Raw genomic sequence first — 25,675 nt, 5'->3', positions numbered from 1 at the left:
GAATTGGTCCAAATCCTAAGCTCATTCACACAACACGCTCAACGTTCAAGGGCATAAAAGTTATTTCCACGCTATCAAGGACAAAATATATTATAATTCGTGACGAGTTGTCACACTAATTGTAACATTTTTAACATTAAATGAATATATTTAGAAATAAAAAAATATTTTATTATTGAAATAATTAATGATGTTATTAATACCCAAGGACCTTGATCAAAAATTGAAAAGGAGTAGGATTTTAATCAATGGAGTAGTAAAAGGAAGGATGAGAACCTAATTTCTCCAAAAATAAATGATGGAAAGAGAAATAGTTAATTTGATCCACATATTTTCTTAAAGGGCCTTTAAGCACGGGAAGACAACCATTTGATCCCTCATGAGCTCTTGTTCCCTTCTATTCCCCATCCGGATTGCCTTCGCCATATATTTTCTCCAATAGAGGATATTGTACAAGTCTCTTCAACTATATATACCGTATGAACTCATTGGTTAATGACCACCAAATTAAGTATACAACATGACGTCTAATTTTCCTTGTTTCACAAGTTCCTTGAGATCTTCCAGTTTATATAAACTCAATTACCAGTCTTCTCTCAAGATTCACAACAATGGGGTTCCGTCTTCCAGCTGTAATTCCTGCTAAGAAACTTCTTCGACGGTCTTTTTCAAATTCAAGTCAAGGAGCTTTGTATAATTTAGCAGATGTCCCAAAAGGTTATTTTCCAGTTTATGTTGGCGAGAGTGAGAAGCAGCGGTTCGTTGTTCCTATATCCATCGTCAATCAGCCTTCATTTCAAGACTTGCTAAGTGAGGCTGAAAAAGAATTCGGATATGATCACTAAATGGGCGGTTTAACAATTCCCTGCAGACAAGATACCTTCATTGATCTCATTTCCCACTTGAGTGCATTGTGAGACTGGATATTTAATGGAGAATAATTACATCAACTTTGTGATTGTTACAATTTTGTACACCAGACATATCCCCATCTTGTACAATTTTTTTTCAATTTTTTTGATCCAGGAGGAAGAAATATTGTCCCCCTGGAATCGATTATGTAAATGGAGACTCTAGTAATATTCATAGCTTCTTTACAATAAAGAAATATTGTCCCCCAAGAATCGATTATGTAAATGGAGACTGTAGTAATATTCATAGCTTCCTTACAATAAAGAATTATTGTCCCCCTGGAATAGGATTTTGTAAATGGATAAATTTCTTCAACAGATTCTCATAGTTAAGTTTTCAATAGATCTCTTTAAATAGCTATTAGTATATTAATGTGCTAGATAGCAGTCAAATTTTTCAGTAGGAGTATTCTCCTTCATGTCTAATTGCGACTGCAATTTGTTAATACTTGAGGTGTATGATTGAACATGAAAATTTCCCATGACATTTAGAAATGTTTAAAACGTATAAAAAGCTCGTTGTTTCCAGCAGAGTCTTAAATCCTTCCCCCTAACCCTGCTTCCATTCGGGCTAGCCCACTCAAGGTACTTAGCTTAGGTGTTTAGAGCACATAAATGACGTGCACTTCTAATGGTCATGTTAATGGTATCCTCGCAAGGCTAGTGAGTGTAGCCGGTATAAAGACAACAATGGCATAATTGAGTATACAAGAACTCATTTACAACCTCGTTAGCCTTTCATTTGGAAATCTATTAGGAAAGTACACAAGAATTAGTAGCAATGGATTAATGCTCTGACTTGATTCATCAACGCGTTTCACATAGGATTAAGCATTGATTAGTACTGTTATTGATTAGGTGAGATCAAAGAATGTTACTTGTATGCAAATTAATTTACTCCCTGTGGTGAATAGTGATATTTCATGGCCAATACAAAAAAAAGAATTAAAGAAAGTGTAAATGACCGAGGGAAGAAGGAAAGTAGCATATTCTCAACTATCTTTGCAGAACAAGTAATAAGTACAAATGTTTGACATGTTTCAAGTTCATATTACCTGCTGGCCGTGGTGTCAATAAATTTATATCTGTTGGGCTGGCCACTTTTATCCTCAGCTCCCAAGGGTTTGAAATTGTATCTAATGAATTTATCAAAAGCCTCTTCCGTCGGAAGATGCAAAAATTGGAACCAAAAATTTGTCCGAGTAGGCAACTCGCTTTTGTACAAGCCAATAAATGAAGCCTACGTAACCTTCTTCTTATACACTGAAGCAAGAGGTGAAATCAAGGTATCTTCACTGCACGGGATTGTGATAGCACCCATGGGATGATCATACCCAAATTCTTCTTCAGTTCGACTTATCAAATCTTGGAATAAAGGTTGGTTCAAGTATGAGATGGGAATCACATATCGCTTAGCTTATTTGGGCCCTCCCCAACATAGACTCAAAATAGTCTTTAGGAACGTCCAAGGCCTTCGAAGGTACTTTGTTTCTCTTAGCATGAGCAATACCAGGCAAACGGAAACCCATCGCTTAAAATTTCTTAACAAGAAAACCAACAATGTAAATTTCAATTAATTACTCAGCTTGTAGAAAAGAAAGATTTGAGATGATTAGGAGTTGGGAATTAGAAGAATCGTGCTTTTAATTTGCTTCTTACTCTTATCATATGTATGTATAATTGTACTTATAGATAAATTGGCCTGTCAAAAGCCATCTGTTAACTAAAATCATTGGTGAAAAGCCACCAGGATGGATGCAATGAAAAGACATCAGCTCAGGCAAAATCAGATGTCAGATTAAAACTAAAATAAACAATTGAAGCCTTTTGGAAGGATAAATATAAGCCTAGAAAATCACAGACATACTGAAGACAAGGCATTTTCTTCTTCAGCTGCCTAATTAAACATTCAAGTTTTTGAACCACTTGGTAACTAATTTGCTTTTTATTTCATGTCCAAACAGAAAAAAAATAAAAGGACCGATCTGTCAAATAATATCTCAAGTAGTTGATGTGAGTGGTCTTGAGGCAATTGATTTGGGATTTTTAAGAGACATATAGCATTGGATCAAAGTTCACATGGCTCGGTCTTCCTATTCATCACCAACACTCCTTGGTAGTGATTGAGACTTCATACATCTGCCTCCTAACAAACAAAAATATGTGACCGAAAGAGAAATTGTTAATTTGATCCGTATATTTTGCCTAAAGGATTGATGGGAAGACAGAACCATGTGATCCCTCATGAGCTATTGTTCCCTTCTATACCCCATCCGGATTGTCTTCACCATATGTTTTCCTCAATACATGAGGATATTTTACAAGACTTTTCAACCATATATACCATATGAATGCATAGGTTTATGACCACCAAAGTAAGTCTACAACTTCTCAGTATAAGTTTCCTTGTTCCGAAAATTCCTTGTGATCTTCTTCAAGTCTCTGTAAACTTGATTACAAGTCTTTACTCCCAAGATTTACAACATGGGGTTCCGTCTTCCAGCTGTGATTCCTGCTAAGAAACTTTTTCGGCGATCTTTTTCAAATTCAAGTCAAGGAGCGTCATATAATTTAGCAGATGTCCCTAAAGGTTATTTTCCAGTTTATGTTGGCGAGAGTGAGAAGCAGCGGTTCGTTGTTCCTATATCATTCCTCAACCACCCTGCATTTCAAGACTTGCTGAGCGACGCTGAGGAGGAATTCGGATTTGATCACCCAATGGGCGGTCTAACAATTCCCTGCAGACAAGATGCCTTCCTTGGTCTTATTTGTCGCTTGAAAGCATTGTGAAATTGGATAATGGAGAACGATTATATGAACTCGTCTCTATGATTGTCACAATTTTGTGCAATGGAATATTTACACATTTTTTTCCGATTGAGGAGGGAGAATTATTGTCACCCCAGATCGGATTTGTATGTAAATGTAGACTTTAGCAATATTCATTGCTTCTTTACAATATAGAAAAACATTCCTTATCTACTTCTTGCTTATGTTCGTTCAAGTATCCACTATGTGATTAACCGTGATATCGTTTCTTGCGGTTGTATTCTGCAAATGAGCATCAAAGTGTTTCTATTCGGTCTGACGAATCAACTGATTTAAGTTTGCCTAAAGGGATTTGTCCAATTCCTGTTCGTAAATTTTATTTTTCCTAAAATTAAAGTTTATACAGTTAGGAGAGAACAAATTATTAATTATAATCGGATTAAGGTTCATTGTTAGGAGGGATTTGCCTTTATTGTCATCAACCCTAAGGGCGAGTTTGACATTGTTCTGCTTTTTAAAAAGAATAATGTTAGACACATCAAATTTCTGCACCAAATGACGTAGAACCAATCGAATTTATATTTTAATTCAAGTTGAAATTTGATTAATAATTTTAATAAAATTTTATATAGTGTAGAATGTGCCACATCATTTAGTGCACAAATTTGGTGTATGTAGCACCACCCATATTTTTCAAACACAGGGCCATTGACTCGATTTGGTTTGAGATTAGCTTTATTTCCCCTTTCCCACTTGAGACACCCTTACCATTTGCTACTGACACTAGTGGAGTTTTTCATTTTTTTCAAAGTCATGTAAATGTGAAGAAATTTTATTTGTCATACAATATGTGGCTCTTAAGTCTATTATCTAGTAATCATGCACAAGACTACCACTTAAAGCAGTTGGGAAAGCTTTTAGTATACTTGGGATATGTGGAAGACAAAACCATGTGATCCCTCATCAGCCCTTGTTCCCGTTTATACCCCAGCCAGATGGAACACCATTTAGCAGTAAACAAATACAATCTGGCTGGGTATAAACGGAAACAAGGGCTGATGAGGGATCACATGGTTGTCTTCCAAATATCATCAAGCAATTCGACAAAATATGTGGAGCAAAATCAGTTGTTTCTATTTTTCATATTTAATTTTAGGCTCCATGTGATTCAACGGATACGAAGTCTCAATCACTACCGAGGAGTCTTGGTGATGATTGAAAGATAGTGCCATGTGAACCTTCAAGTGCTAATGTCTCGAAGACCGGTCACGCCAACTACTAGAGATTTTCCCTACATCGATTGTCTTATCAATTTGGGGTTGGCAGTCCAGCATATCTTGTGAGTTCTTGTATACTCAATTATGCCATTGTTGTCTTTATACCGGCTACACTCACTAGCCTTGCGAGGATACCATTAACATGACCATTAGAAGTGCACGTCATTTATGCGCTCTAAACACCTAAGCTAAGTACCTTGAGTGGGCTAGACCGAATGGAAGCAGGGTTAGGGGGAAGGATTTAAGACTGCTGGAAACAACGAGGTTTTTATACGTTTTTAACATTTCTAAATGTCATGGGAAATTTTCATGTTCAGTCATACACCTCAAGTATTAACAAATTGCAGTCGCAATTAGACATGAAGGAGAATACTCCTACTGAAAAATTTGACTGCTATCTAGCACATTAATATACTAATAGATATTTAAAGAGATCTATTGAAAACTTAACTATGAGAATCTGTAGAAGAAATTTATCCATTTACAAAATCCTATTCCAGGGGGACAATAATTCTTTATTGTAAAGAAGCTATGAATATTACTACAGTCTCCATTTACATAATCGATTCCAGGGGGACAATATTTCTTCCTCCCGGATCGAAAAAATCGAAAAAAAATTATACAAGATGGGGATATGTCTGGTGTACAAAATTGTAACAATCACAAAGTTGATGTAATTATTCTCCATTAAATATCCAGTCTCACAATGCACTCAAGTGGGAAATGAGATCAATGAAGGTATCTTGTCTGCAGGGAATTGTTAAACCGCCCATTTGGTGATCATATCCGAATTCTTCTTCAGCCTCACTTAGCAAGTCTTGAAATGAAGGCTGATTGACGATGGATATAGGAACAACGAACCGCTGCTTCTCACTCTCGCCAACATAAACTGGAAAATAACCTTTTGGGACATCTGCTAAATTATACAAAGCTCCTTGACTTGAATTTGAAAAAGACCGTCGAAGAAGTTTCTTAGCAGGAATTACAGCTGGAAGACGGAACCCCATTGTTGTGAATCTTGAGAGAAGACTGGTAATTGAGTTTATATAAACTGGAAGATCTCAAGGAACTTGTGAAACAAGGAAAATTAGACGAGATGTTGTATACTTAATTTGGTGGTCATTAACCAATGAGTTCATACGGTATATATAGTTGAAGAGACTTGTACAATATCCTCTATTGGAGAAAATATATGGTGAAGGCGATCCGGATGGGGTATAGAAGGGAACAAGAGCTCATGAGGGATCACATGGTTTTGTCTTCCCGTGCTTAAGGGCCCTTTAAGCAAAATATGTGGATCAAATTAACTATTTCTCTTTCCATCATTTATTTTTGGAGAAATTAGGTTCTCATCCTTCCTTTTGCTACTCTATTGATTAAAATCCTACTCCTTTTCAAATTTTGATCAAGGTACTTGGGTATTAAGGGCTGTTTGGTATTGCTGTGCTTTGAAAAAAAACCGCTTCTGTTGTGCTGTAAGAATAAACAACTATAAAATAAAGTAGCAAAGTGTTTGGTAAATTTTTTTGTAAAAGTGCTTTTGGAAATAAAAGCAGTATGATAGTGTTTGGTAAATTTTTATGTAAAACAGCTATGACTGTGTGAAATGACCTTTTATAATACTAGATGTGCTATGATAAGCCACGACATCGTTCGTTTTTTCATCACACCACCATGAAATCCTCACAACCTCCATCGTGAATTTGCAGAAACCTAAGAACCAAACACCTGCACAATCACTACCATGATCCACCATACATTGATGCCACTCAAACAATGAGATGACGACGACGCGAATAGCAACTCTGAACCCGTTGCTCCTGCATACAGTTTCTTTCCTCTGTGCGCGAGTCCACCACCGACGCCTGGGCCTTGGGCTTGCAGTCCCGAGCGAAAGGGCATGGTGCAGCGAGGCGAGCGAGTAGACTCGTTCGGAGAGTCCATTGTCCTCAACGGAGAGGTCCAAGCTAAGAGGCTGTGCGTGAAAGGGCCACCGAACTACCCTCGCTGGGACGACCCTGACCACTGCAAGTGGAAAGATAAAGGAACGAGAGATTTTAAACGACATCGAGCTCGTCGTTTTGCTAGCCAAGGAGATTCTGCACTCTGATAGGTATATGGATGGTGAGTAGCTAACGGAGGAAGATGAAAAGATTGTGGTGGAAAGGTTTCTTACTCATCATCCACACTCTGAGGATAAAATTGGATGCAGAATTGATTCTATCATACTCAATGATAGCGCTCGTGGACCACCAGTTTTTCCTTTAGTAGGCTGTTCCCGACAGCCCCACCACCAATGGAATCGGGGGACTCGAACTGTTATCACCACTCAACCCGAGCGACGTCGGCGCTGCAGGCTCGCTGGAGGCAGCTCCTCTGAAATTTCTGGCCACGCCGTACATGTCGTCTGGCCACAATGTTGTTCTTCCTCTTGAGAGGAATCAGGAGAAATGAGAAAGGAGAAAGGAGGGCAATATTAGCAGCTTCCACAATAAGCCATTTTTTGAAGCTTCTTTTTATAGCTTCCACTTTTTAACTTTTTTCATCTGAAACTTTGAAAAAAAAGTTGATTTGGGGTGTTTACCAAACACCAAAAACTCCCCCAGCTTTTTTTCATACCAGTTTTTTTTTAAAATCACCTCAACCCCAAACCATACCTATGACCGATGGATGAGAAGTGAGAAATTCGTAAGGGGGAATTAGAGTAGTGTGAGGCAACTTAACACCTCTGATAGAATAGACATAAATCTCACCAAAGTTGAACGAGTCTTGAGTTCCCGGGTGTAGAATGACATACAAAAGATGTTGTCAAAGTAAACATCAGCTGCCAAACAAATATGGTTACAAATTACAAACGATGCCATCACACATGCTTCAAATTTTCTCAGTTTTACAACATACACAACATGCAGTCTCTTTTTACTTCGACTCCATGTTGTCACTTTTGTAACGACATCTTGCTCGTGTTGTTAAAAACTATTTCCTACTACATGTTTCGACAACACCCATCTCTCGATGTTAGAGGGTGCTTTTCTTGTAGAGACGGGTCATGCATAAGTAAACAGAGTGACACCTGAAATGGTATATAAATCCTCCAACGCATAAGTCAGATACTAACTCAAAGAAGTAAAGAGTAGTTTACAAAGCTGAAGTAAGAGAAGTTGTTATAAGAAGTAACGAGTACAAAATCTTAAGCACGACAAGTTACTTACGAGTACATTCATCATTTTTTTATCCTTGAGTTACCTACAAATGATATGTTGATGCGTTCCAAAAACTATTTTCATAAGTTCCAAAAGTATTAGATGCAAAGTCTTCTACTTCCTATGCCATCATAGAATGAATTAAAAAGTAAAAATACAAACGGGGGAACAGAATTTCAACAATTGTAGTATCATGAAGTTGACGAAACATGACTCTAGAATGCTTCAAGTGCTACTAACTCACTTTTGTAGGATAACTTTTTCAATCAATTCACTCGTAACTACTATGAAAAACAATTTTCAACCGCTGTTATTACATGTTCTATAAACATCGGGCATATTTAATTTCGTGGTCTAGGTAATTGCCAGAATCTATAACACAATGCTTACATCTCTAAGGTATATATGAGTATTAAAATCATCATATGGATAATAGTTAACAGATCGATCTTACCTGACTTGCAATGATGTATGACGAGCTCGGAGTACACTGCACTTGCAATGGAACAAATGACGGGAAGGATAAACAGACTTTAATTTTCCATAAGACAGTACTTGAGACTTAAACCTTGAAACAACACAGCAGAAATATTAACCCACTGAATGCTGGCATATTATTCAGTCATTTGATATATGGAAGCCTGTAAGAACTCTTAATTATTCCCTCTTCAAAACAATCCAGACATCATAAAATTGTCACATATATGTTCCATTACCTCCACCAAAACTGATTTTCAGTTCTACTCTAACGAATTTGAAGGATCACAATTCTTCTGAATCAGAATTGTCTTGAAGTTGTGGGCCTTTTCTGTCAACCCAATGTCTGTGAAAGCGTGCAAAACCCTACTGCAGGCAGTAGCAGAAAAATCTGTAGTAGTTGATTGCTTCCACCGATCAATAACTTCTCCGACTTCTTTTAACTGCCCAAGCATTAGATATGAAGAAAGAATGCAAATATAGTTTCTACTTGTCATCTTTTGTCCAGTCATTATCAGGGATTTCCATATCTGATCAATCCTTTCCTTATTTCCTAAACCAGCATGCAGAATAATGAGAAAGTCGTACGTAATCCATTCTTTTTGTGTGATTCCTTTCTCAGCTTCAACTACTAGAGTGTTGGACTCTGCATTCACAAGATGCCCAACGCTAACATATATATTTGTCAGGTTAATATACCTCTTCCAGCCTTCACCAAAACCAGGATCATGTCTCATTTCAACTAAAATCTGTCGAAGCTGATCAATCTTTAGAGTTGCAGCACATGAACTAATCCAAAGATTGTATGTGAAGATATCCAGTTCAACCTTGTGCCGTTTCAGATGACATGTACAGAGTCATAATCTCATTGTATGTAAGGGCACTCAGGGACAGGTTGAAAGAATTTCTGATCTGAATAATTCACTATTTCAGGCCTTACGGGAAGACTTTGTTATATACACTACAACATACAAACTTTACAATTTAAAATACAAGGAATGCACTCCACACATGCAGCAGCACATCAACAGCACACCGTAGCACTCGGAGCAATAGCACAACAATAATAAAAATGTCCTCCCTGCTGTCCATGAGTCAGCAATCATATGTCCTCTTGATGTCTTTCCTTTATGGCAATGATGACTCTAGTTGTAATGATGGCAGGCACTTAGCATACTGATCTCGTCTACCTCCACCAGACTCGGACTTGGTCTAACAGCCCCCCGCAAGCTGACAGGAGGAGAAACAACTGGAAGCTTGGAAACAAGATGCTTGAACCGTGAAGAGGACAATCCTTTTGTAAACAGATCAGCAATCTGGTCTTGAGAACATATGAAATTCACAAATAACTCTTGACGAACCACTTTCTCACGAACATAATGATAATCCACCTCCAAGTGTTTGGTACGGGAGTGAAAAACTGGATTTGAAGCAAGGGCAATGGAGGAAACATTGTCACACCAGATTGTTGGTCTATCAAGATGCAAGTGTAAGTCACGAAATAAAGAGCGGAACCATGATACTTCTGCAGCAGTATAAGCAAGCTGCCGATATTCAGCTTCGGAACTTGACCTACTGACAGTTTTCTGCTTTTTCGAACTCCAAGACACGAGATTAGACCCTAAGTAAATGCAAAAACCACCTGTGGAATGCCGTGTATCAGGATTCCCAGCGTAATCAGCATCAGAATATGCTGTAAGTTGTGCAGTACCAGGTTTATACACAAGACCATGATTGTATGTGGCTTTAACATATCGAAGGATCCGCTTAACTGCCATCCAGTGAGTAGTCTTTGGAGAGTGCATGAACTGACAAACCTGGTTTACAGCATAGGAGAGATCTGGTCGCGTGATAGTTAAATACTGAAGTGCTCCGACAACACTTCGATACATCTCGGAATTGTCATGTGGCTCACCAGTGTAAGCACTGAGTTTCTGTCCGCAGGAAACAGGAGTGGATATTGGTTTAGCATCCAAAAACTTTGTACGCTGAAGCAAGTCCACAGTATACTTGGCCTGATTCAAATGCATTTGATCACCACAATAGGTTACTTCGACACCCAGAAAATAATGAAGAGGCCCCAAGTCCTTCATTGAAAACAAAGTGCCCAGTTTACATATCAAGCTAGACATGTGGCGAGTACTGTTCCCTGTCAACAATATATCATCTACATAGATCAATAAAATCAAGTAGACACCAGAGTTATTGAAAACAAATAAACTGTAATCACACGTGGATCCTGAAACCCTAATTGAAGCAAAAACTCTGAAAAACGTTGAAACCAGGCTCGCGGAGCTTGTTTCAACCCGTATATACTCCTTTGCAATTTGCAGACATGTGTTGGATGCTGCTCATCAATGAAACCTGCAGGTTGTCGCATATAGACTTCCTCCTTCAGAAATCCATGCAAGAAAGCATTTTGTACATCCAATTGCCTGATATGCCATTTTTTCGAAACTGCCAAACTAAGAACCAGGCGTATGGTGCTGTGCTTGACCACAGGACTAAAGGTCTCGGTGTAATCAAGTCCAGGCTGTTGATGAAACCCATTGGCGACTAACCTCACCTTGTGCCTTTCTACAGAGCCATCCGCCCGTCGTTTGATCTTAAAGACCCATTTGTTTGGCAGCACATTCATTTTTGAATGATAAGGAACAAGCTCCCACGTACCACAGCGCTGCAGTGCATTAAATTCGTGAACCATGGCCTCCCTCCATTTGTGGTGCTTGGCTGCCTGACTAAAACAGGTTGGTTCAACTAAAGAAAGATCAGTAGAGACATGCATAGCATATTTAGGATTAGGTTTTTGTATTCCAGCCTGTGAGCGAGTCATCATGCACGGCCTTATGGAAGCACGATCATGGTCTGAAGGTGGCAGAGAATGAGGCGGGAGTGACACAACAACTGGGACTTGCTCATTTAAAGTTTGGTTCGTGGAACTAGGGTCAGGGGAAGATAAGGTGGTTTGAGGGTTGGAAGGAGCGGATAACATGGGAGGGTTAGGAAGGGTAGGATATTCAGGATTTTGCGGGTTGGTCGTGGTGATGTTTGGCTGGGATGAGGACGCTAAAGGAGGGATAGGATTCAGCAAAGAGGGAGAAGTATCTGTCGAAAGTATAGGAAATGTGAACAAAAGATCAGGAGAAGCAAAACTACCTGTGTCATCAACGTTTTCCCGCAAGGATGTGAGTTCCTTAAATGGAAATGAGTCCTCATCGAATAGAACATGGCGAGACAAATAAATTCGTCTCGTGGACAGGTCCAAACATTTATACCCTTGATGATTCAGTGAGTAGCCTAAAAATACACACGGTTTGGACTTGGGTTGAAGTTTATTTTGTGCATAAGGTACAAGCCACGGAAAACACTTACAACCAAACACCTTTAAGGTATCATAGTTTGAAGGTTTTTCAAATAATGTCTCATAGGGCGAGTTATGAGACAGAACTCGAGTTGGCAATTGATTAATTAAATAAGTTGCTGTTGAACATGCATCAAATCAATATTTGTTTGGAAGGGAAGAGTGAGAAAGCAAGACAATACTCGTTTCGACAATATGTCGATGTTTTCTTTCTGCTAGGCCATTTTGCTCGGGGTGTTTTGGACACGAAAACCGTTGAGAAATGCCTTTTGTTGCAAGAAACTGTTGAAAACTTCGACTTTTGTACTCACCTCCTTCATCACATTGAAGGGTTTTTATTGAAATATTAAACAAATTTTCGACCTTAGCTTTAAATTGAACAAATATTTCAAACACTTCAGACTTATTTTTCATGGGAAAAATCCAAGAGTACCTGGAATAATCATCCACAAACAAAACATAATATCGAAAACCTTCAATTGAAATAACTGGAGAACATCAAACATCGGAATGTAAAAGTTGTAAGGGAAGTTGGGAAACAGACTCAGAAGTACTAAACGGTAGCTTAGTACTTTTTCCTAAAGGACACGAATGACAAAACGTTACATCCGCAGTACCATGAATTGGTACTTGTTTATTGGACATTAAAAACTTGATAACAGACGACGCAGGATGACCAAGACGTGAATGCCATTTTTGAGCCGAGACTCGAATGCCTAGACACACTGAAATAGGGTTATGGAACTGTCCACTGCCACCAAAAAATGGGTATAAGCCATTCTCACATCGCCCGCGGAAAAGCGTCCTCCGGGTCTTGAGGTCCTTAACAAGAAAAAAATGAGGAAAGATGAGTAAATAGCAATTATTGTCTAGGGTAAAACGGTGTGCAGAAATAATGTTTGTAGAAGCAGTGGGGCAGCGTAAAATATTTTGCAATTTAAATGAGCAAGATTGTGTTTGTAGTTGATTCGAACCCATGTGAGAGATAGAAATGCCAGTATCATTACCTACACCACCTACATTCTGATTACCATTATACTCTTGTGGGTTTACCAGATTCTGGATGTCTGGAGTCACATGAGCATTAGCACCGGTGTCCAAAAGCCACTGTCCATTATTCTGCCGATTGAGAGGAACCGAAGATGTTGCCATGGCAGTAAGCTGTTTTGCTGGAATTCTCCCTTCATAGGCTGCATTCATTCTTTGATAGCAATCTAGGGCAGGATGCCCTTGTTTTCCACATATCTGGCATGTGAGTCGTTCTCCTGTGGGAGTGATTTTCTCACCATTGCATGCCGAGTTTGCCCTTTGATTATTGGTGCGAGGAAAGAACCCCCGCGGATTGATCGCACCACCACCACGTGCGGTCTGAAAAGCACCACGTCCAGTTCCACGAAGTCGTCCACCACGACCTCTGGTAGTGACAAAAGCATTCACCAGAGCAGCCTCCACAGACGGAGCATTCTGTGCAGCCATGTGTCTCTCGGTAGTCAGAAGGAGGGCCTCAAGTGTAGGATACGGGATTGGAGTATCACGTGCTTGAGCAGCACTCACTGTCATTTCATAGGCAGGGCCCAAATTGTTCAAGATAATCTGGACCAGTTCATCATCAGTCACGGGGTTGCCAGCTAGGGCAAGGTTATCAGCAATCGAGTTCATTCGATCAAGATAATCAGCAATAGACATGTCACCTTTCTTAGTTTGCATCAGTTCATTGCGAAGAAACAAAATACGGTTTTGGGACGTAGAAGCATACCGTTGCTCTAGAGCCTCCCAAGTATCATGAGAGGACCTCTTGCTGGCGACAGCGGACAATACAGAGGATGTGAGAGAGCCATTGATCCAGCTTAGTATCAGTTGATCATGCTGCACCCAGGTTGTGTAGGCAGGGTTGACAGCAGCAGCACCAGGAAGATGTTTGGGTGGACAGATGATGGACCCATCAACATATCCCATCAGGTTACGACTCTTGAGGATTGGAAGGATCTGAGCCAACCACAAAGGATAGTTGGTTCGATCTAGTTTTATGTTGACAAGCGTAGTCATGGAGGAGAAAGGATTCATAGTAGGGTTGGAAGTTGCAGCGCTGTTTGTGGTATCAGCCATGGAGAAACAAAAAAAAAAAAAACAGGATCTAAGTCGTTAGACTGCTAGGGCTCTGATACCATGAAAGAATTTCTGATCTGAATAATTCACTATTTCAGGCCTTACGGGAAGGCTTTGTTATATACACTACAACATACAAACTTTACAATTTAAAATACAAGGACTGCACTCCACACATGCAGCAGCACATCAACAGCACACCATAGCACTCGGAGCAATAGCACAGCAATAATAAAAATGTCCTCCCTGCTGTCCATGAGTCAGCAATCACATGTCCTCTTGTTGTCTTTCCTTTATGGCAATGATGACTCTAGTTGTAATGATGGCATGCACTTAGCATACTGATCTCGTCTACCTCCACCAGACTCGGACTTGGTCTAACACAGGTTAGATCCTTTTATTCTCTCATAGAGGTTCTCAGCCTTTTCCGTCAATTTTGCCCCAACATAAGAGCGGAGGAGAGCAGTATATCTCTCATAGTCAGAAACTTTGGTCATCAAGACAATGCAGACTGCATTATGCCAAAAATTTGGTCATCAAGACAATGCAGACTGCATAGTCAGAGTGGAGTAGCGCTCTGCTGCATTGATGCCAAAAACTTTGGTCATCAAGACAATGCAGACTGCATAGTCAGAATCCAATAACTCAAATTCATTATGGCTGACCATCCACTCGGATATATGCAAGCTTGTACAAATCACAAAACAGAATCCAATGAACACTCAGAAATTATGATAGAAACAGAGAACTGAAAGTGGCATATGAAGATTACATTGGAAAAACTTATAGGGATTTAAACGGGAGAGTTACTATCCGTTTTTCAATGCTCATGCTTACCCTGTGACTTAACACAATACTTGGATTAAGAAATTTACACCAAATCATTTAAACCCTGTAAAAAGAAAAAAAGAAAAAAAGCCAACCCTTTCTATTGTAAATGTAATATTTGTTGGGAATTGACTGAAATGATGAAAATACAAATCCTAATTCTTAAAATGATCACATTTTGGGATTTTATCAATAGAGTGTGAACATTTCATCAACAACATCATTAATGTTTGATCGATATGTGGTCCTTGTTTGACTCATTTCTGCAATTGGAATTTGCAAATCCTCATTTCCACCAAATTTTCGCATTTTATTCAATCTATTACAGCGCAATCTTATTCATTTAACCATTCCTTGGTCCTATTCTATTCTGTTCTAGAAAGCATGCATTCTGCTGCAGATGAACAAGGTGGCAATGAAAAAAGTTAATTAGCCCAAAGATTTTGCAACTACTCCGAAGAGATAACAACACTAGGGAGCCACAATCCAAGCTTTCAACTTTCCATCGTTTTCTTGCCAACCAAACACAATAAAGTTCTCATCAAAAGGTCTACCTTAATCAGAAATCAAACCCCAATTGCTGAACTGAATCAAATATTGTCAAATCCCGGCCTGGGCGGGACCACTTCCCGGGCCCGACTCCACCATAGCATGATATTGTCCGTTTTGGGCCCCCAGCACACCCTCACGGTTTTGTTTCTGGGAACTCACATGAAAACTTACTGAATCAAATATTGTCACATCCCGGCCCGGGCGGGACCACTTCCCGGGTCCGACTCCACCGTAGCACAATATTGTTCGTTTTAGGCCCCCAGCACACCCTCACGGTTTTGTTTCTGGGAACTCACACGAGAACTTCCCAGTGGGTCACCCATCATGTGAGTGCTCTCGCGCGCTACTCACTTAACTTCGGAGTTCCCATGGAATCCGAAGCCAGTGAACTCCCAAAAAGTCTTGTGCTAGGTAGGGATGAAAATATACATATAAAGATCACTCCTCTAGGTGATGTGGGATGTTACAATCCAACCCCCTTAAGGGCCCAACGTCCTCGTCGGTACACTCACGGCCAAGGTTAGGCTTTGATACTAAATTGTCACATCTTCGCTCAGACGGGACCACTTCCCAGGCCCGACTCCACCGTAGCACGATATTGTCTGCTTTGAGCCCCTATCACACCCTCACGGTTTTATTTTTGGAAACTCACACGAGAACTTCCCAGTGGGTCACCTATCATGGGAGTGCTCTCGTGCGTTACTCGCTTAACTTCAGATGGAACCCGAAGCCAGTGAGCTCCCAAAAAGCCTCGTGCTAGGTAGGGATGAAAATATACATATAAAGATCACTCCCTGGACGATATGGGATGTTACAAATATTGACAACATATCGATTAAACAGCAATCACGACATGCTAACAAGAACAGAGTCCAACCTCGAGGGCGTGCTTGTAACGGTGAGACTTGCTGAGGTCTTTAGAGATCTGGCGGAGGTCCTTGATGGAAATTTGGTTGCCTTCGGAGACCCATCTCTGAAGGACGTTGGTGGCGCTTCGCTTGGGCTGCCTGAGCCTCAACACTCTGCTCTTGAGGTCGTCACTTCCCTCAGAATCTTGGACAAACTAAGTATTCACAGCACCTGCTCCTCCTGACGACAGAACTCTTCCAACACCAAAACCAACGCTAACATTGCTGACGCCACTGCTCCGTCTGAGAGAGAGCAATAGTGACCGAGACACGATTGACACTCAACTTTCTAGTTTCTGCTCATGAAGCTCTCAAACTTCGGGGCACAACTGATTGACACTCAACTTTCGCTTTTCGGCCTCCTCGGTCAGCTCAGCTCGGCTCTGCCGAATATTTGGGCCTTCCCAGGCTGGGCCTCACATTAAACTGGTACTACCTTCACTTATGTACGATGTCCATTTGAGTGCTTTTCGGTTTTGTCATAGGAGCCTTCATTAATGCAAGTTGACATCTATTTCTTCATTCAACATTCATTTCATCTATACGGAGTTATTCAATCCAATTCAATCTTAGATGCAAAACAACCGATCGGCTGTTTCTGCAGTTGCTATTGACTCGGATGGAAACATTCCGTCATAGGGAATTCAATTCATCCAATTTTGAAAGGAATTATATCAAATTTGGTTGCATTATGTTATAAGTTTAGGCAGCAAACACTGCTTCGGGTTTATTTATAAGCCAAAAATAAAAAAAAGTACAAAATTATTTCATAAAATAAGGGAGGCTAGGAGGTGTTTGAAAAGTGTATGTATCACAAATATTCACACTGGAATCTTTTGATGTTGGTTTTTGTGTCTTATGGATGAATTTCTCTATTATAACTAATTCATAATTCAAGTGGCGTTGCTAACTAATCAACAATTACCATGTAGTCAGAAGTGAATAATCCATCAAATAGAGACTTGTCATTTGATAATTCGTCGACAAGAGTATCTCTCGTCTTTTGGGGTTTGGCCTCCATGCTGACCAAAAAATAATACTACTAATAATCTGATTTTTTGATAAAAAATGAAAACATTGCAGACAGAAAGTGCAAACGACTCCTATGTTATAAATAGGGAAAAGTGAGAGAGAGATAATTTTTGTTAAAGATAGAAATGGAACGGGTGCAATGTATCATACAAAGGAAGATGCTGGTAAAAGAGGGGAGGAATATTGATATTATTACTTTCACTTTTGATCTTGTGTGTTGCAATAAGGTTGCAGACATACCTCTGTATATAAGCATTTTGATCCGACATAACCTTACATGCATGAAGAAAAATCTTACTTCCCCAAGACTTTTCACCTAAGACTTTTAAAAATTATCACCAAAGTCTAATTTGGTTTGCTTCCCTCATATAATTACATATGTGAGATTCGCACTAAATTTCACAACATCTTATATATTTCTCAAGGATATAGTTAACAAAGATATCAAAAGTTAGTTCAATGGATATCAACATACCAAAGAGTGAACAACAACCAAAATTGTTAGCGTGCCATGGTGCCCTTCTCAAGTTTAGACATCTTGCTGTTCATGAAAACAGGGTTCTCCCCAGGCACATAGTCATAATCCGGCACCTTCACCTTAGAGACGTACATGTTTTCAACTGGACCACAACTCAAAAAACTCCATGTTTAACAACTTTGTGAACAACCCCCTCTACAATCTCTCCCCTGAAAAGCTTGAAGGTGATGGTGCTAAAATAACTGGAAACAACACATCCCCAGTCCGTTTCCTCACTTTACACTCTCCTACGCTCTCCAGTTGTGAGTACAAGATAGTATCACAGATCTTTCGTTGCATTTCTTGATGCAAGATCCTCCAGCAGGCGGACTACAAACGACTTTTGGAGCATCGATTCTCGCCACTATCTTAAAATCTATATTACAAGAATGTTTCTACCAAACACGAATTTCTTATTTTTTGACTCTTTGGATTGTGATAACATACATGTTTCAATGTTTTCATTCTCAACAATCACCGATTAAAATACCAAACGCATTCTTAAGTCATAGAAATGAGAAATCCTATTTGTCATTTTCGTTTTTCTTAACTGTTCTTCAAAATTCATTTTTGTTAAACGTTACCAAGAATACCCTTATTTTCTATTAGTTTGGAATTTGTTTTTGAGTACACAGTCAACATTATTTTGATGTTCTACAAAACATAAACTAATATAGTTTTCTACATTTTTCACAAAATTTTTATAAATTAAATATTGTTTTTTGAATTTCTCATGGTTTGAGTGTAAGAATATCCCAAATGTAACAGTATAGTATTAGGATTACAAAAGAAAACAATTTGCAGACTATACTCACTTATGCACGTAGAATGGCATTAATGAGTAATGACATGCATGCATATGATCCTGAAGTACTTACCTGTCGCCATGAGTGCTTTTGATGCAAAATTGAAGTAGTCTTCTACTTCCAATACCTGTTTTATGAACTCTACCAACTAGCGAAATAGGTTTGTTGTTTTGTGAGATTCAGAACTTGTTTGGATATGCTTTCGAAATGAATGAAAACGCTTTCGGTGAAATTATTTTTAGGACCAAGTCTTAGTAAAAATGCAAATAAATTCTAGAAAAGTACTTAAAGTGCTTCCTGGAAGAAGCACAATTTATGTGCTTTTGGAACCAAAAAAACATTTTTTCTAAAAGCGCTTACAGTAATTTGAAAAGCACATCCAAACGAGCTCTCAGTTGGTATGGAAGCAGGGACTGCTTCTTGGTTATATAGCTAGGGTTTCAACCAATTCCACCCTATTAAATGAAAGGATATCCACCCTATTCTTTTCTAATCAATTAGAGTCCCATCATGATTCTTATACCTTGTATTCTCTTAATAAAAGGCCCATGATTGATTGCTGTAATTAGGACTCCAATATGTTTATTCCTTTAAGACTCTGAGAATCATAAAAGATTTCATTAACTTGATTACCAAGTCAACTATCTCAAAGATTCTTGGCATAATTCATTGTCATTCACAAATGGTTTTACATTGAGTTCATTTAAGTAAACAAGCTGCCAAAAGCATTAGTTTATGTATCTGTAAAATGAAAACTTGTTTTACGAATCATTTTACTGTTATTTGACAGTCTGGAAGACTAATTCAAAGAGATAACCTGTCTTTAGATTTTGATGTTCAAGAGACGAAGTCCTTAAATCGTGGAAGTAGTTGGAGAATGCATAGGTCAAGAAAAGAAAAGGCCAGACTCCAGTGCAAGGGAGACCGAGCAAGTGGTTGACTGTCTAGAAGACTTGGTCAAGCTTGGAGACCTTATCGTGTCTCTTGCCCCATAAATAGAAAACTAAATTTATTATTTGGCAGCCTGGAAGCCTTGGTCAAGCTTGGAGACCTCATCGAGTAACTTGTCCTACAAATTTAAACTAAATTTAGATATAAACATTGGTTTCATGTGGGAAAAAAATAAAGATTTCTTGCCTATAAAAATAAACCATTCTGTATTAGCCGTCCATCCCTACGCAAACACACTGATTAGTTCCCCGATCTCAAGACAAGCATACTCTCTCTCTCTCTCTCTCTCTCCTTCAGACACACACACAATGGCACCTTCAATGACTTCAATGGAGGCATCAATTGGTAATGAATCCAAAGTAGCAAGCATCAAAACCCTAGCTGACTCAGCTGCTCTCACTTCTGTACCTTCCGAGTACACCTACACCAAAAATCCCAACGACATGGGCGATGCAAACGACCCAGAACATTCAATCCCCATCATTGATTTTGCTCTTCTCACCTCTGCCTACCCTGATCAACGGGCACAAATGATCCAGAAGCTAGGCAGAGCTTGCCAAGAATGGGGCTTCTTTCAGGTATTCACACTCACAGTTTGTCATTCTACGATACAAACTCAATATTTGACTTTTGTAATATACACTTACTAGTTATTAATATATGCTTGAACATGTGGCAAATGAATTGAAGAATGCTAATAATAATGAAACATGAATTAATTATTTTCATACGCACGATGTCTTTTAGGTGATCAACCACGGTGTACCAGAGAGCTTGATGGAAGCAATGGTCGATGCGTGCCAAAGATTTTTTGAGCTGCCGGAGGAGGAGAAGAAGGAGTTCCAAACAAGGAACCTGCTGGACCCAATCAAGTGCGGCACCAGCTTCAATGTCGCAATCGACAAAGTTCGCCTCTGGAGGGATTATCTGAAGGTCATCGCACACCCCGAGTTCAACTCACTCTACAAACCGGTTGGATAAGGTGAGGTTTCATTGGAGTTCAGCAAAAGAACCCGAGCAGTGGCAACCGAAATATTGAGTGGAATATCAGAGAGCTTGGGATTGGAGTCCGATTACATTGCTAAGGCCATGAATTGGGATCGTGGCTTGCAAATTCTGGCAGCGAATTACTACCCGGCTTGCCCGCAGCCCGACCTGGCAATCGGTATTCCTCCTCATACCGATCACGGACTAGTGACGCTGTTGATTCAGAATGATATGTGTGGCCTTGAAGTCAAGCACAATGATAAGTGGGTCTTGGTGAATTCCGCTCCGGGCTCTTTTATTGTTAACGTTGGTGATCAAATGCAGATTCTGACAAACGACAAGTACAAGAGCATATGGCATCGAGCAACTGTGAATAACACAGCGACGAGGATATCGATCGCCGTACCACATGGACCGGCACTGGACACGCCCACTCTACCGATCCCGGAGTTGCTAGAAAGGGAAGGTGAAACAGCAAAGTACATTGGAATGACATATGAGAAATTCATGGAACTTCAGGCAAGCCCCGCTGCCTACATGGTGCCTTGCTTGGATCACCTGCGCGTCAAGGACAATTGAAGTGGTCAATCTCCTATAAGAGATTTGATCTACTTTCTATGAGAGATTCAGAGCAGCAGTTGTCCAATTTTTCCCATGTTGGTCGTTTTCTTGATTTCATTCTACATTTATTCTTTTATTCTTGGCCTGAAGACTCAGATTTTATTTGTAAATCATTATTGCATTCTTATGAAATATTGACCAATAAAATAGATATCGATTTTAATGATTTATACCATATGTCTTCACGTCATTACTCAAAAAATTTCCTTGTTTACATTTTCTATGATCCAAGCATGTTACTTAACAGAAATGAAAATAGGAAGGTATGAAAGGCCTTAGAAATAGGAAAAGTAAAGAAATGGAATTTAGAAAGAAAACTCATGGTCAAAATATGAAAGGCCTTAGAAATATGAAAGGCCTTAAAATTTTCCTTAGCTAAAGTTTAATCGAAATGATTCCAATTTACATTCCTTGTAAGTAAAAATGCCCCAAAATTACCCGGACGCATTACCGATGGGCCATTGAGTTCATTTTCAATCAAAGAAGTTGCACATATCCGCTGCAAACGAAGTCACACATCGCCTGACTCGAGTAGTGCCGCACTTACTTCAACTGATTCTTATTCTAATTCTCGTTGTAATTGGTTTGAAAAACGCCCAGGCAGTGTTTATGACCTTGTGTTTGAGGAGGATCATTCCCATGTATAATCAGTCTTTTTACTTCTTGGCCTTTTGGCCTTTAATTATATTCGCCGCTAGATTTAAAAAATAAAAAATAAAACTCAAAAACTCCATGCTTAACAACTTTTGAACAACCCCCTCTGCAATCTCTCCCCAGAAAACTTGAAGGTGATGGCGCTAAAACAACTGGAAACAACACGTCCCAGTGTGCTGCCTCACTTTACCCTCTCCTACGCTCTCCAGAGTTGTGAGAACTAAATAGTATCACAAATCTTTCGTTGCCTTTCTCGATACAAGATCCTCCAGCAGGTGCACTACAAACGACCTTTGGGGCATCAATTCTTTCATATATAAGCTCTCAGCAGGGATTACGACATTTCAGGGCAACTGCACTATAGGAAACATGGTTGGTTTTTCCTACCTGTCATAAACCAAAGATGAAACAGCAACCAATTCTACGTTAGTTCTGATCCCTAAATCCTTCTAACATGCACTGTCCTTGCCCTTCGTAAGTTAATCATTCATGTGAAGTCAATGTTCTATGCATGTAAAAAAACATGAGGTGAAAGAGACACAGGGAATAACACCCGCTAGATGTTGGAAGCCAAACAGTCTCCAGCTTGGGTATTAATAACATCATTAATTATTTTCATAATAAAATATTTTTTATTTCTAAATATATTCATTTAATGTTAAAAATGTTACAATCAGTATATTTATATTTATGACTAAATTTTTTATCATATATTTTTAGTTTTAGTTTGTACCCATTTTTAATTTGTAATTCTTTTTTAACTTGTACCAATTTTCTTTTAAGTTTAAATTTGTATCCATATATTAATTTCTTTTCAAACCCATATTTTTTAAAGTTTATTTGTATTTGTACCCATATATGTTTTTTATTTGTACTTTTTATTTTGCTAAATGTACCCATGCTAATTATATGTACCCATTCAAGTAAAACTTTTTAATCTTAAAATGTACTCATTCTTAAATATACCAATTTGTTATATGTAAAATGTACCCCCTTTTTATATATATAAAATATATTCAATTTTTTTCTAATCCATTTTTAAACTTATATGGGTATATTCTTTTTTCTTTGATTTTAAAATGTATCCATGTCAAGTTTAATCGAAGAAATTTACTAATGTTATTAAGCCTAATATCTTTTTTATTTTTTTATTTTTTTTTATTTTGTGATTTTGAAGAATATTCCCATGTTTACACACACACACACAATAGTATATTTATATTTTAATATTTTTAATCCCACAAATTATGGTTTTTTTATTTAAAATCTCATTTATATAAACAACTAAAATTTCTAATTTTTAATTTAAAAAAATATAGTAACGTACATAGAAATAAATTATCACATTAATTTCAAGGACCTCGATCAAAAATTAAAAACTAACAAGGTTTCAATTAAAGAATATCCATAATTAAGAATCGCATTCAAAGTCTCTCTTTATATTTTTATTGTTAGGCAAATATGAAGTCTCAATCCCTACGAAGGAGTCATGGTGTTGAATCGGAAGACAGAGGAACTTTGATCAAATGCTAATGTGTCATACCTGTATTAACTCAATTGATTCACGACCACTCATACCAACTTGATAGGATTTTTACCACACATGCAAAAAGGGTTAAAAACGCCTAAAATACTTGCAAAAGAAATAAGGTTGTCTACTCTGATAAATATTGGGTTCCAAATGTGGCTATAAAAAATGGTCTTTTGGGACGGTCAAAAAGCATCGTGAAAGCATCTAAAAACATCACAGTAGCCCTTTTACGTTGCGACAGCCAATAACGCTTCTCAACAAAGTGGTGTCGTAAATGTTTGGTCTATTATATGCGACGCTTTGAGCACGTTGCAAGTACTATTTACTATGGGCTTGCGACGGCTACCTACGCGTCGCAAATAAGTGGCCTCAGGTTTAAAAAAAAATTGGGCGTCAAATGGGACGCCACAATGACATTATTTTAACAATTTCACTAAAATTATTTTATGGGAAATTTACTATAGGTTCCAAATTAAAATAAATTATGTAAATTTCTATAAACTACATACGAATTGTTATTAATAATGAACAAAAGTATGGGTACAAAAGTATGGGCACTACATACGAATTATTATTATAAATTAGGTAAATTATAATACAATATATTGTCATATAGAAGTACCAACAAAAGTATGAAATCAACATTGCACTTGTACTTAAAGTTAGTTGAATGGTCATATCAATTATAGTATTATACACCAACGGTATCATGTAGTCTTTATCTAAAACTCGCAACAAGTGATATTTTTGAAACATATTGCGAAGCTTCTGACGCATATGAACACACATCGCTAGAAATAGATTGCGAAGCTCCTGACACATATGAACACACAGCGCTAGAAACAGATTGCAAAGCTCCTGAAACATATGAACACACATCATAAGTAAAATTATACATGTCCAACTTGTAGGGGAGACAAAGTTGACACTCATATCACCTGCTTTGAATATTTCAGCTTTCCATGTAATTCATTGTAATCTCCCTCTTTAAGTGCCCTCAAACAATTGAATTTTTACAAGAGGAAACACAACATTTTCTAAGATACTTAAACACTAACATATATTATGTCACTCTAATAACGATCTTTTAATTGTGTGTGTAATCCCAAATGCCCTAAGTTCAAATGCAATAGATGAACATATTCTCAAGTTCAACCCGTGCCTTGATTGGTTGATGCATGTTAATTTCAAGTATTGGTTTCTTTATAATTAAGGCGTTTAGTATTCCTTGAATAGCTTTTGGAGATCCCTGTCCGGTTCATGCTCATGTGTGGGAAGCTCTTCTAAAAAGAGTTCAAGAATGTATATATATTTGGTATCCATGCCCGTTCATTAATCAACGGAGAGGAGAAGAAAGAAAAGATAAAGTTTTTAATTTTGCTACGTGTAATTAAGTAAATGGTGAAAATGACGGAAATCAAGGAATGAGATTTTGATTTCATTCTAACAGAAATTGTGGATCTTTATTTTAATGTAGTGGTGAGTAATGAGGGTTGAAATTCAAATGATTTTGGTTGGAATTTTTGTTAATGGATTTGTAAATTGTAGTGGTTGAGCTTGCCATTGTGATGTTTACTTAGCCACTGACAATTCCAGCTAGAATTTACAATATTTATTCTGTCAATGTATGTGGCTAGAAGTTATGGTATTTTTACGTATCAAGTAATGTGGTTGGAAAACTGAGAAAATGTGTGAGAATCACGATGAATTCTTCATTGATTATTTATTTCTAACTCGAATAAAATCGTAGACAGATGTTATAATTTTATTCACCATAAAGGAAATGGTGGAAATGGTGCTAGTTCCTTCTCGTAACTTGAAGGTTGAAATCTCGGGGATGAGATTTATTTTAACGGGGGGAGAATGTAATACCCTGAAATTTAAACATGTGAATTATCTATTCATAATTATGAATATGCGGAGAAGATCAAAAAAATAAATCGATTCATGGTTATGAAAATAGAAATTGGGAAATTTTAAAGTTTTAATTCCGAAAATTATTATAATGTACGAAGTTTGAAGTTTGAAGTTTGAAAATTTATTATTTAAAATTCATGAACCATTTGAGGTCACAATTTATATTTTTGAATAGAGCTTGATCTCACGAACGTGTGGGCACAAACCGTTCATGAAACGGAGTTATAACGAAGAAGTTATTAACATTTAAGGTCAGGGATAAATTGG

General features: G+C 38.2%; 3 protein-coding genes, 1 long non-coding RNA gene and 1 pseudogene across 4 annotated transcripts; 3 read left to right on the top strand and 2 right to left on the bottom strand.

Moving 5' to 3' along the window:
* Nucleotides 1–456: 456 nt before the first annotated feature.
* On the top strand, nucleotides 457–1,196 carry LOC148697114 (auxin-induced protein 15A-like; annotated as a pseudogene).
* A 2,065-nt stretch (nucleotides 1,197–3,261) lies between these two features.
* LOC137726825 (auxin-induced protein 15A) lies at nucleotides 3,262–3,889 on the top strand. Its single transcript, XM_068465780.2, has one exon. It carries the CDS (start codon nucleotides 3,396–3,398, stop codon nucleotides 3,699–3,701), a length of 306 nt encoding a protein of 101 aa, XP_068321881.2. The 5' UTR covers nucleotides 3,262–3,395; the 3' UTR covers nucleotides 3,702–3,889.
* A 1,562-nt stretch (nucleotides 3,890–5,451) lies between these two features.
* Nucleotides 5,452–6,329, bottom strand: LOC137725008 (auxin-induced protein 15A-like). Its single transcript, XM_068463626.2, has one exon. The coding sequence runs from the start codon at nucleotides 5,962–5,964 to the stop codon at nucleotides 5,659–5,661; it is 306 nt and encodes a 101-aa protein (XP_068319727.2). The 5' UTR covers nucleotides 5,965–6,329; the 3' UTR covers nucleotides 5,452–5,658.
* A 2,045-nt stretch (nucleotides 6,330–8,374) lies between these two features.
* On the bottom strand, nucleotides 8,375–16,838 carry LOC137727056 (uncharacterized). The gene is made up of 2 exons (XR_015963073.1): nucleotides 16,362–16,838; nucleotides 8,375–8,728 (listed from the first exon to the last, which is right to left on the bottom strand). It is a non-coding gene; the product is annotated as an uncharacterized LOC137727056 (long non-coding RNA).
* Nucleotides 16,839–19,936: 3,098 nt separating this feature from the next.
* Nucleotides 19,937–21,525, top strand: LOC137723323 (2-oxoglutarate-dependent dioxygenase 19). The gene is given in 2 exon segments (XM_068462490.2): nucleotides 19,937–20,276; nucleotides 20,446–21,525. Coding segments are annotated over 2 exon segments (1,089 nt in total). The 5' UTR covers nucleotides 19,937–20,006; the 3' UTR covers nucleotides 21,265–21,525.
* Nucleotides 21,526–25,675: the final 4,150 nt, after the last annotated feature.

This window comes from Pyrus communis, chromosome 5 (assembly GCF_041283825.1).
Source record: "Pyrus communis isolate YQ-2024b chromosome 5, ASM4128382v1, whole genome shotgun sequence".
Taxonomy (NCBI): Eukaryota; Viridiplantae; Streptophyta; class Magnoliopsida; order Rosales; family Rosaceae; genus Pyrus; species Pyrus communis.
The sequence above is the reverse complement of the archived record's forward strand: the minus strand, read 5'-3'. Positions and strand labels throughout refer to the sequence as shown.

What these genes read in the sequence shown, in the direction of transcription:
- LOC137726825 (XM_068465780.2), top strand. Translation starts at nt 3,396, where the DNA reads ATGGGGTTCCGTCTTCCAGCTGTGATTCCTGCTAAGAAACTTTTTCGG.
- LOC137725008 (XM_068463626.2), bottom strand. Translation starts at nt 5,964, where the DNA reads ATGGGGTTCCGTCTTCCAGCTGTAATTCCTGCTAAGAAACTTCTTCGA.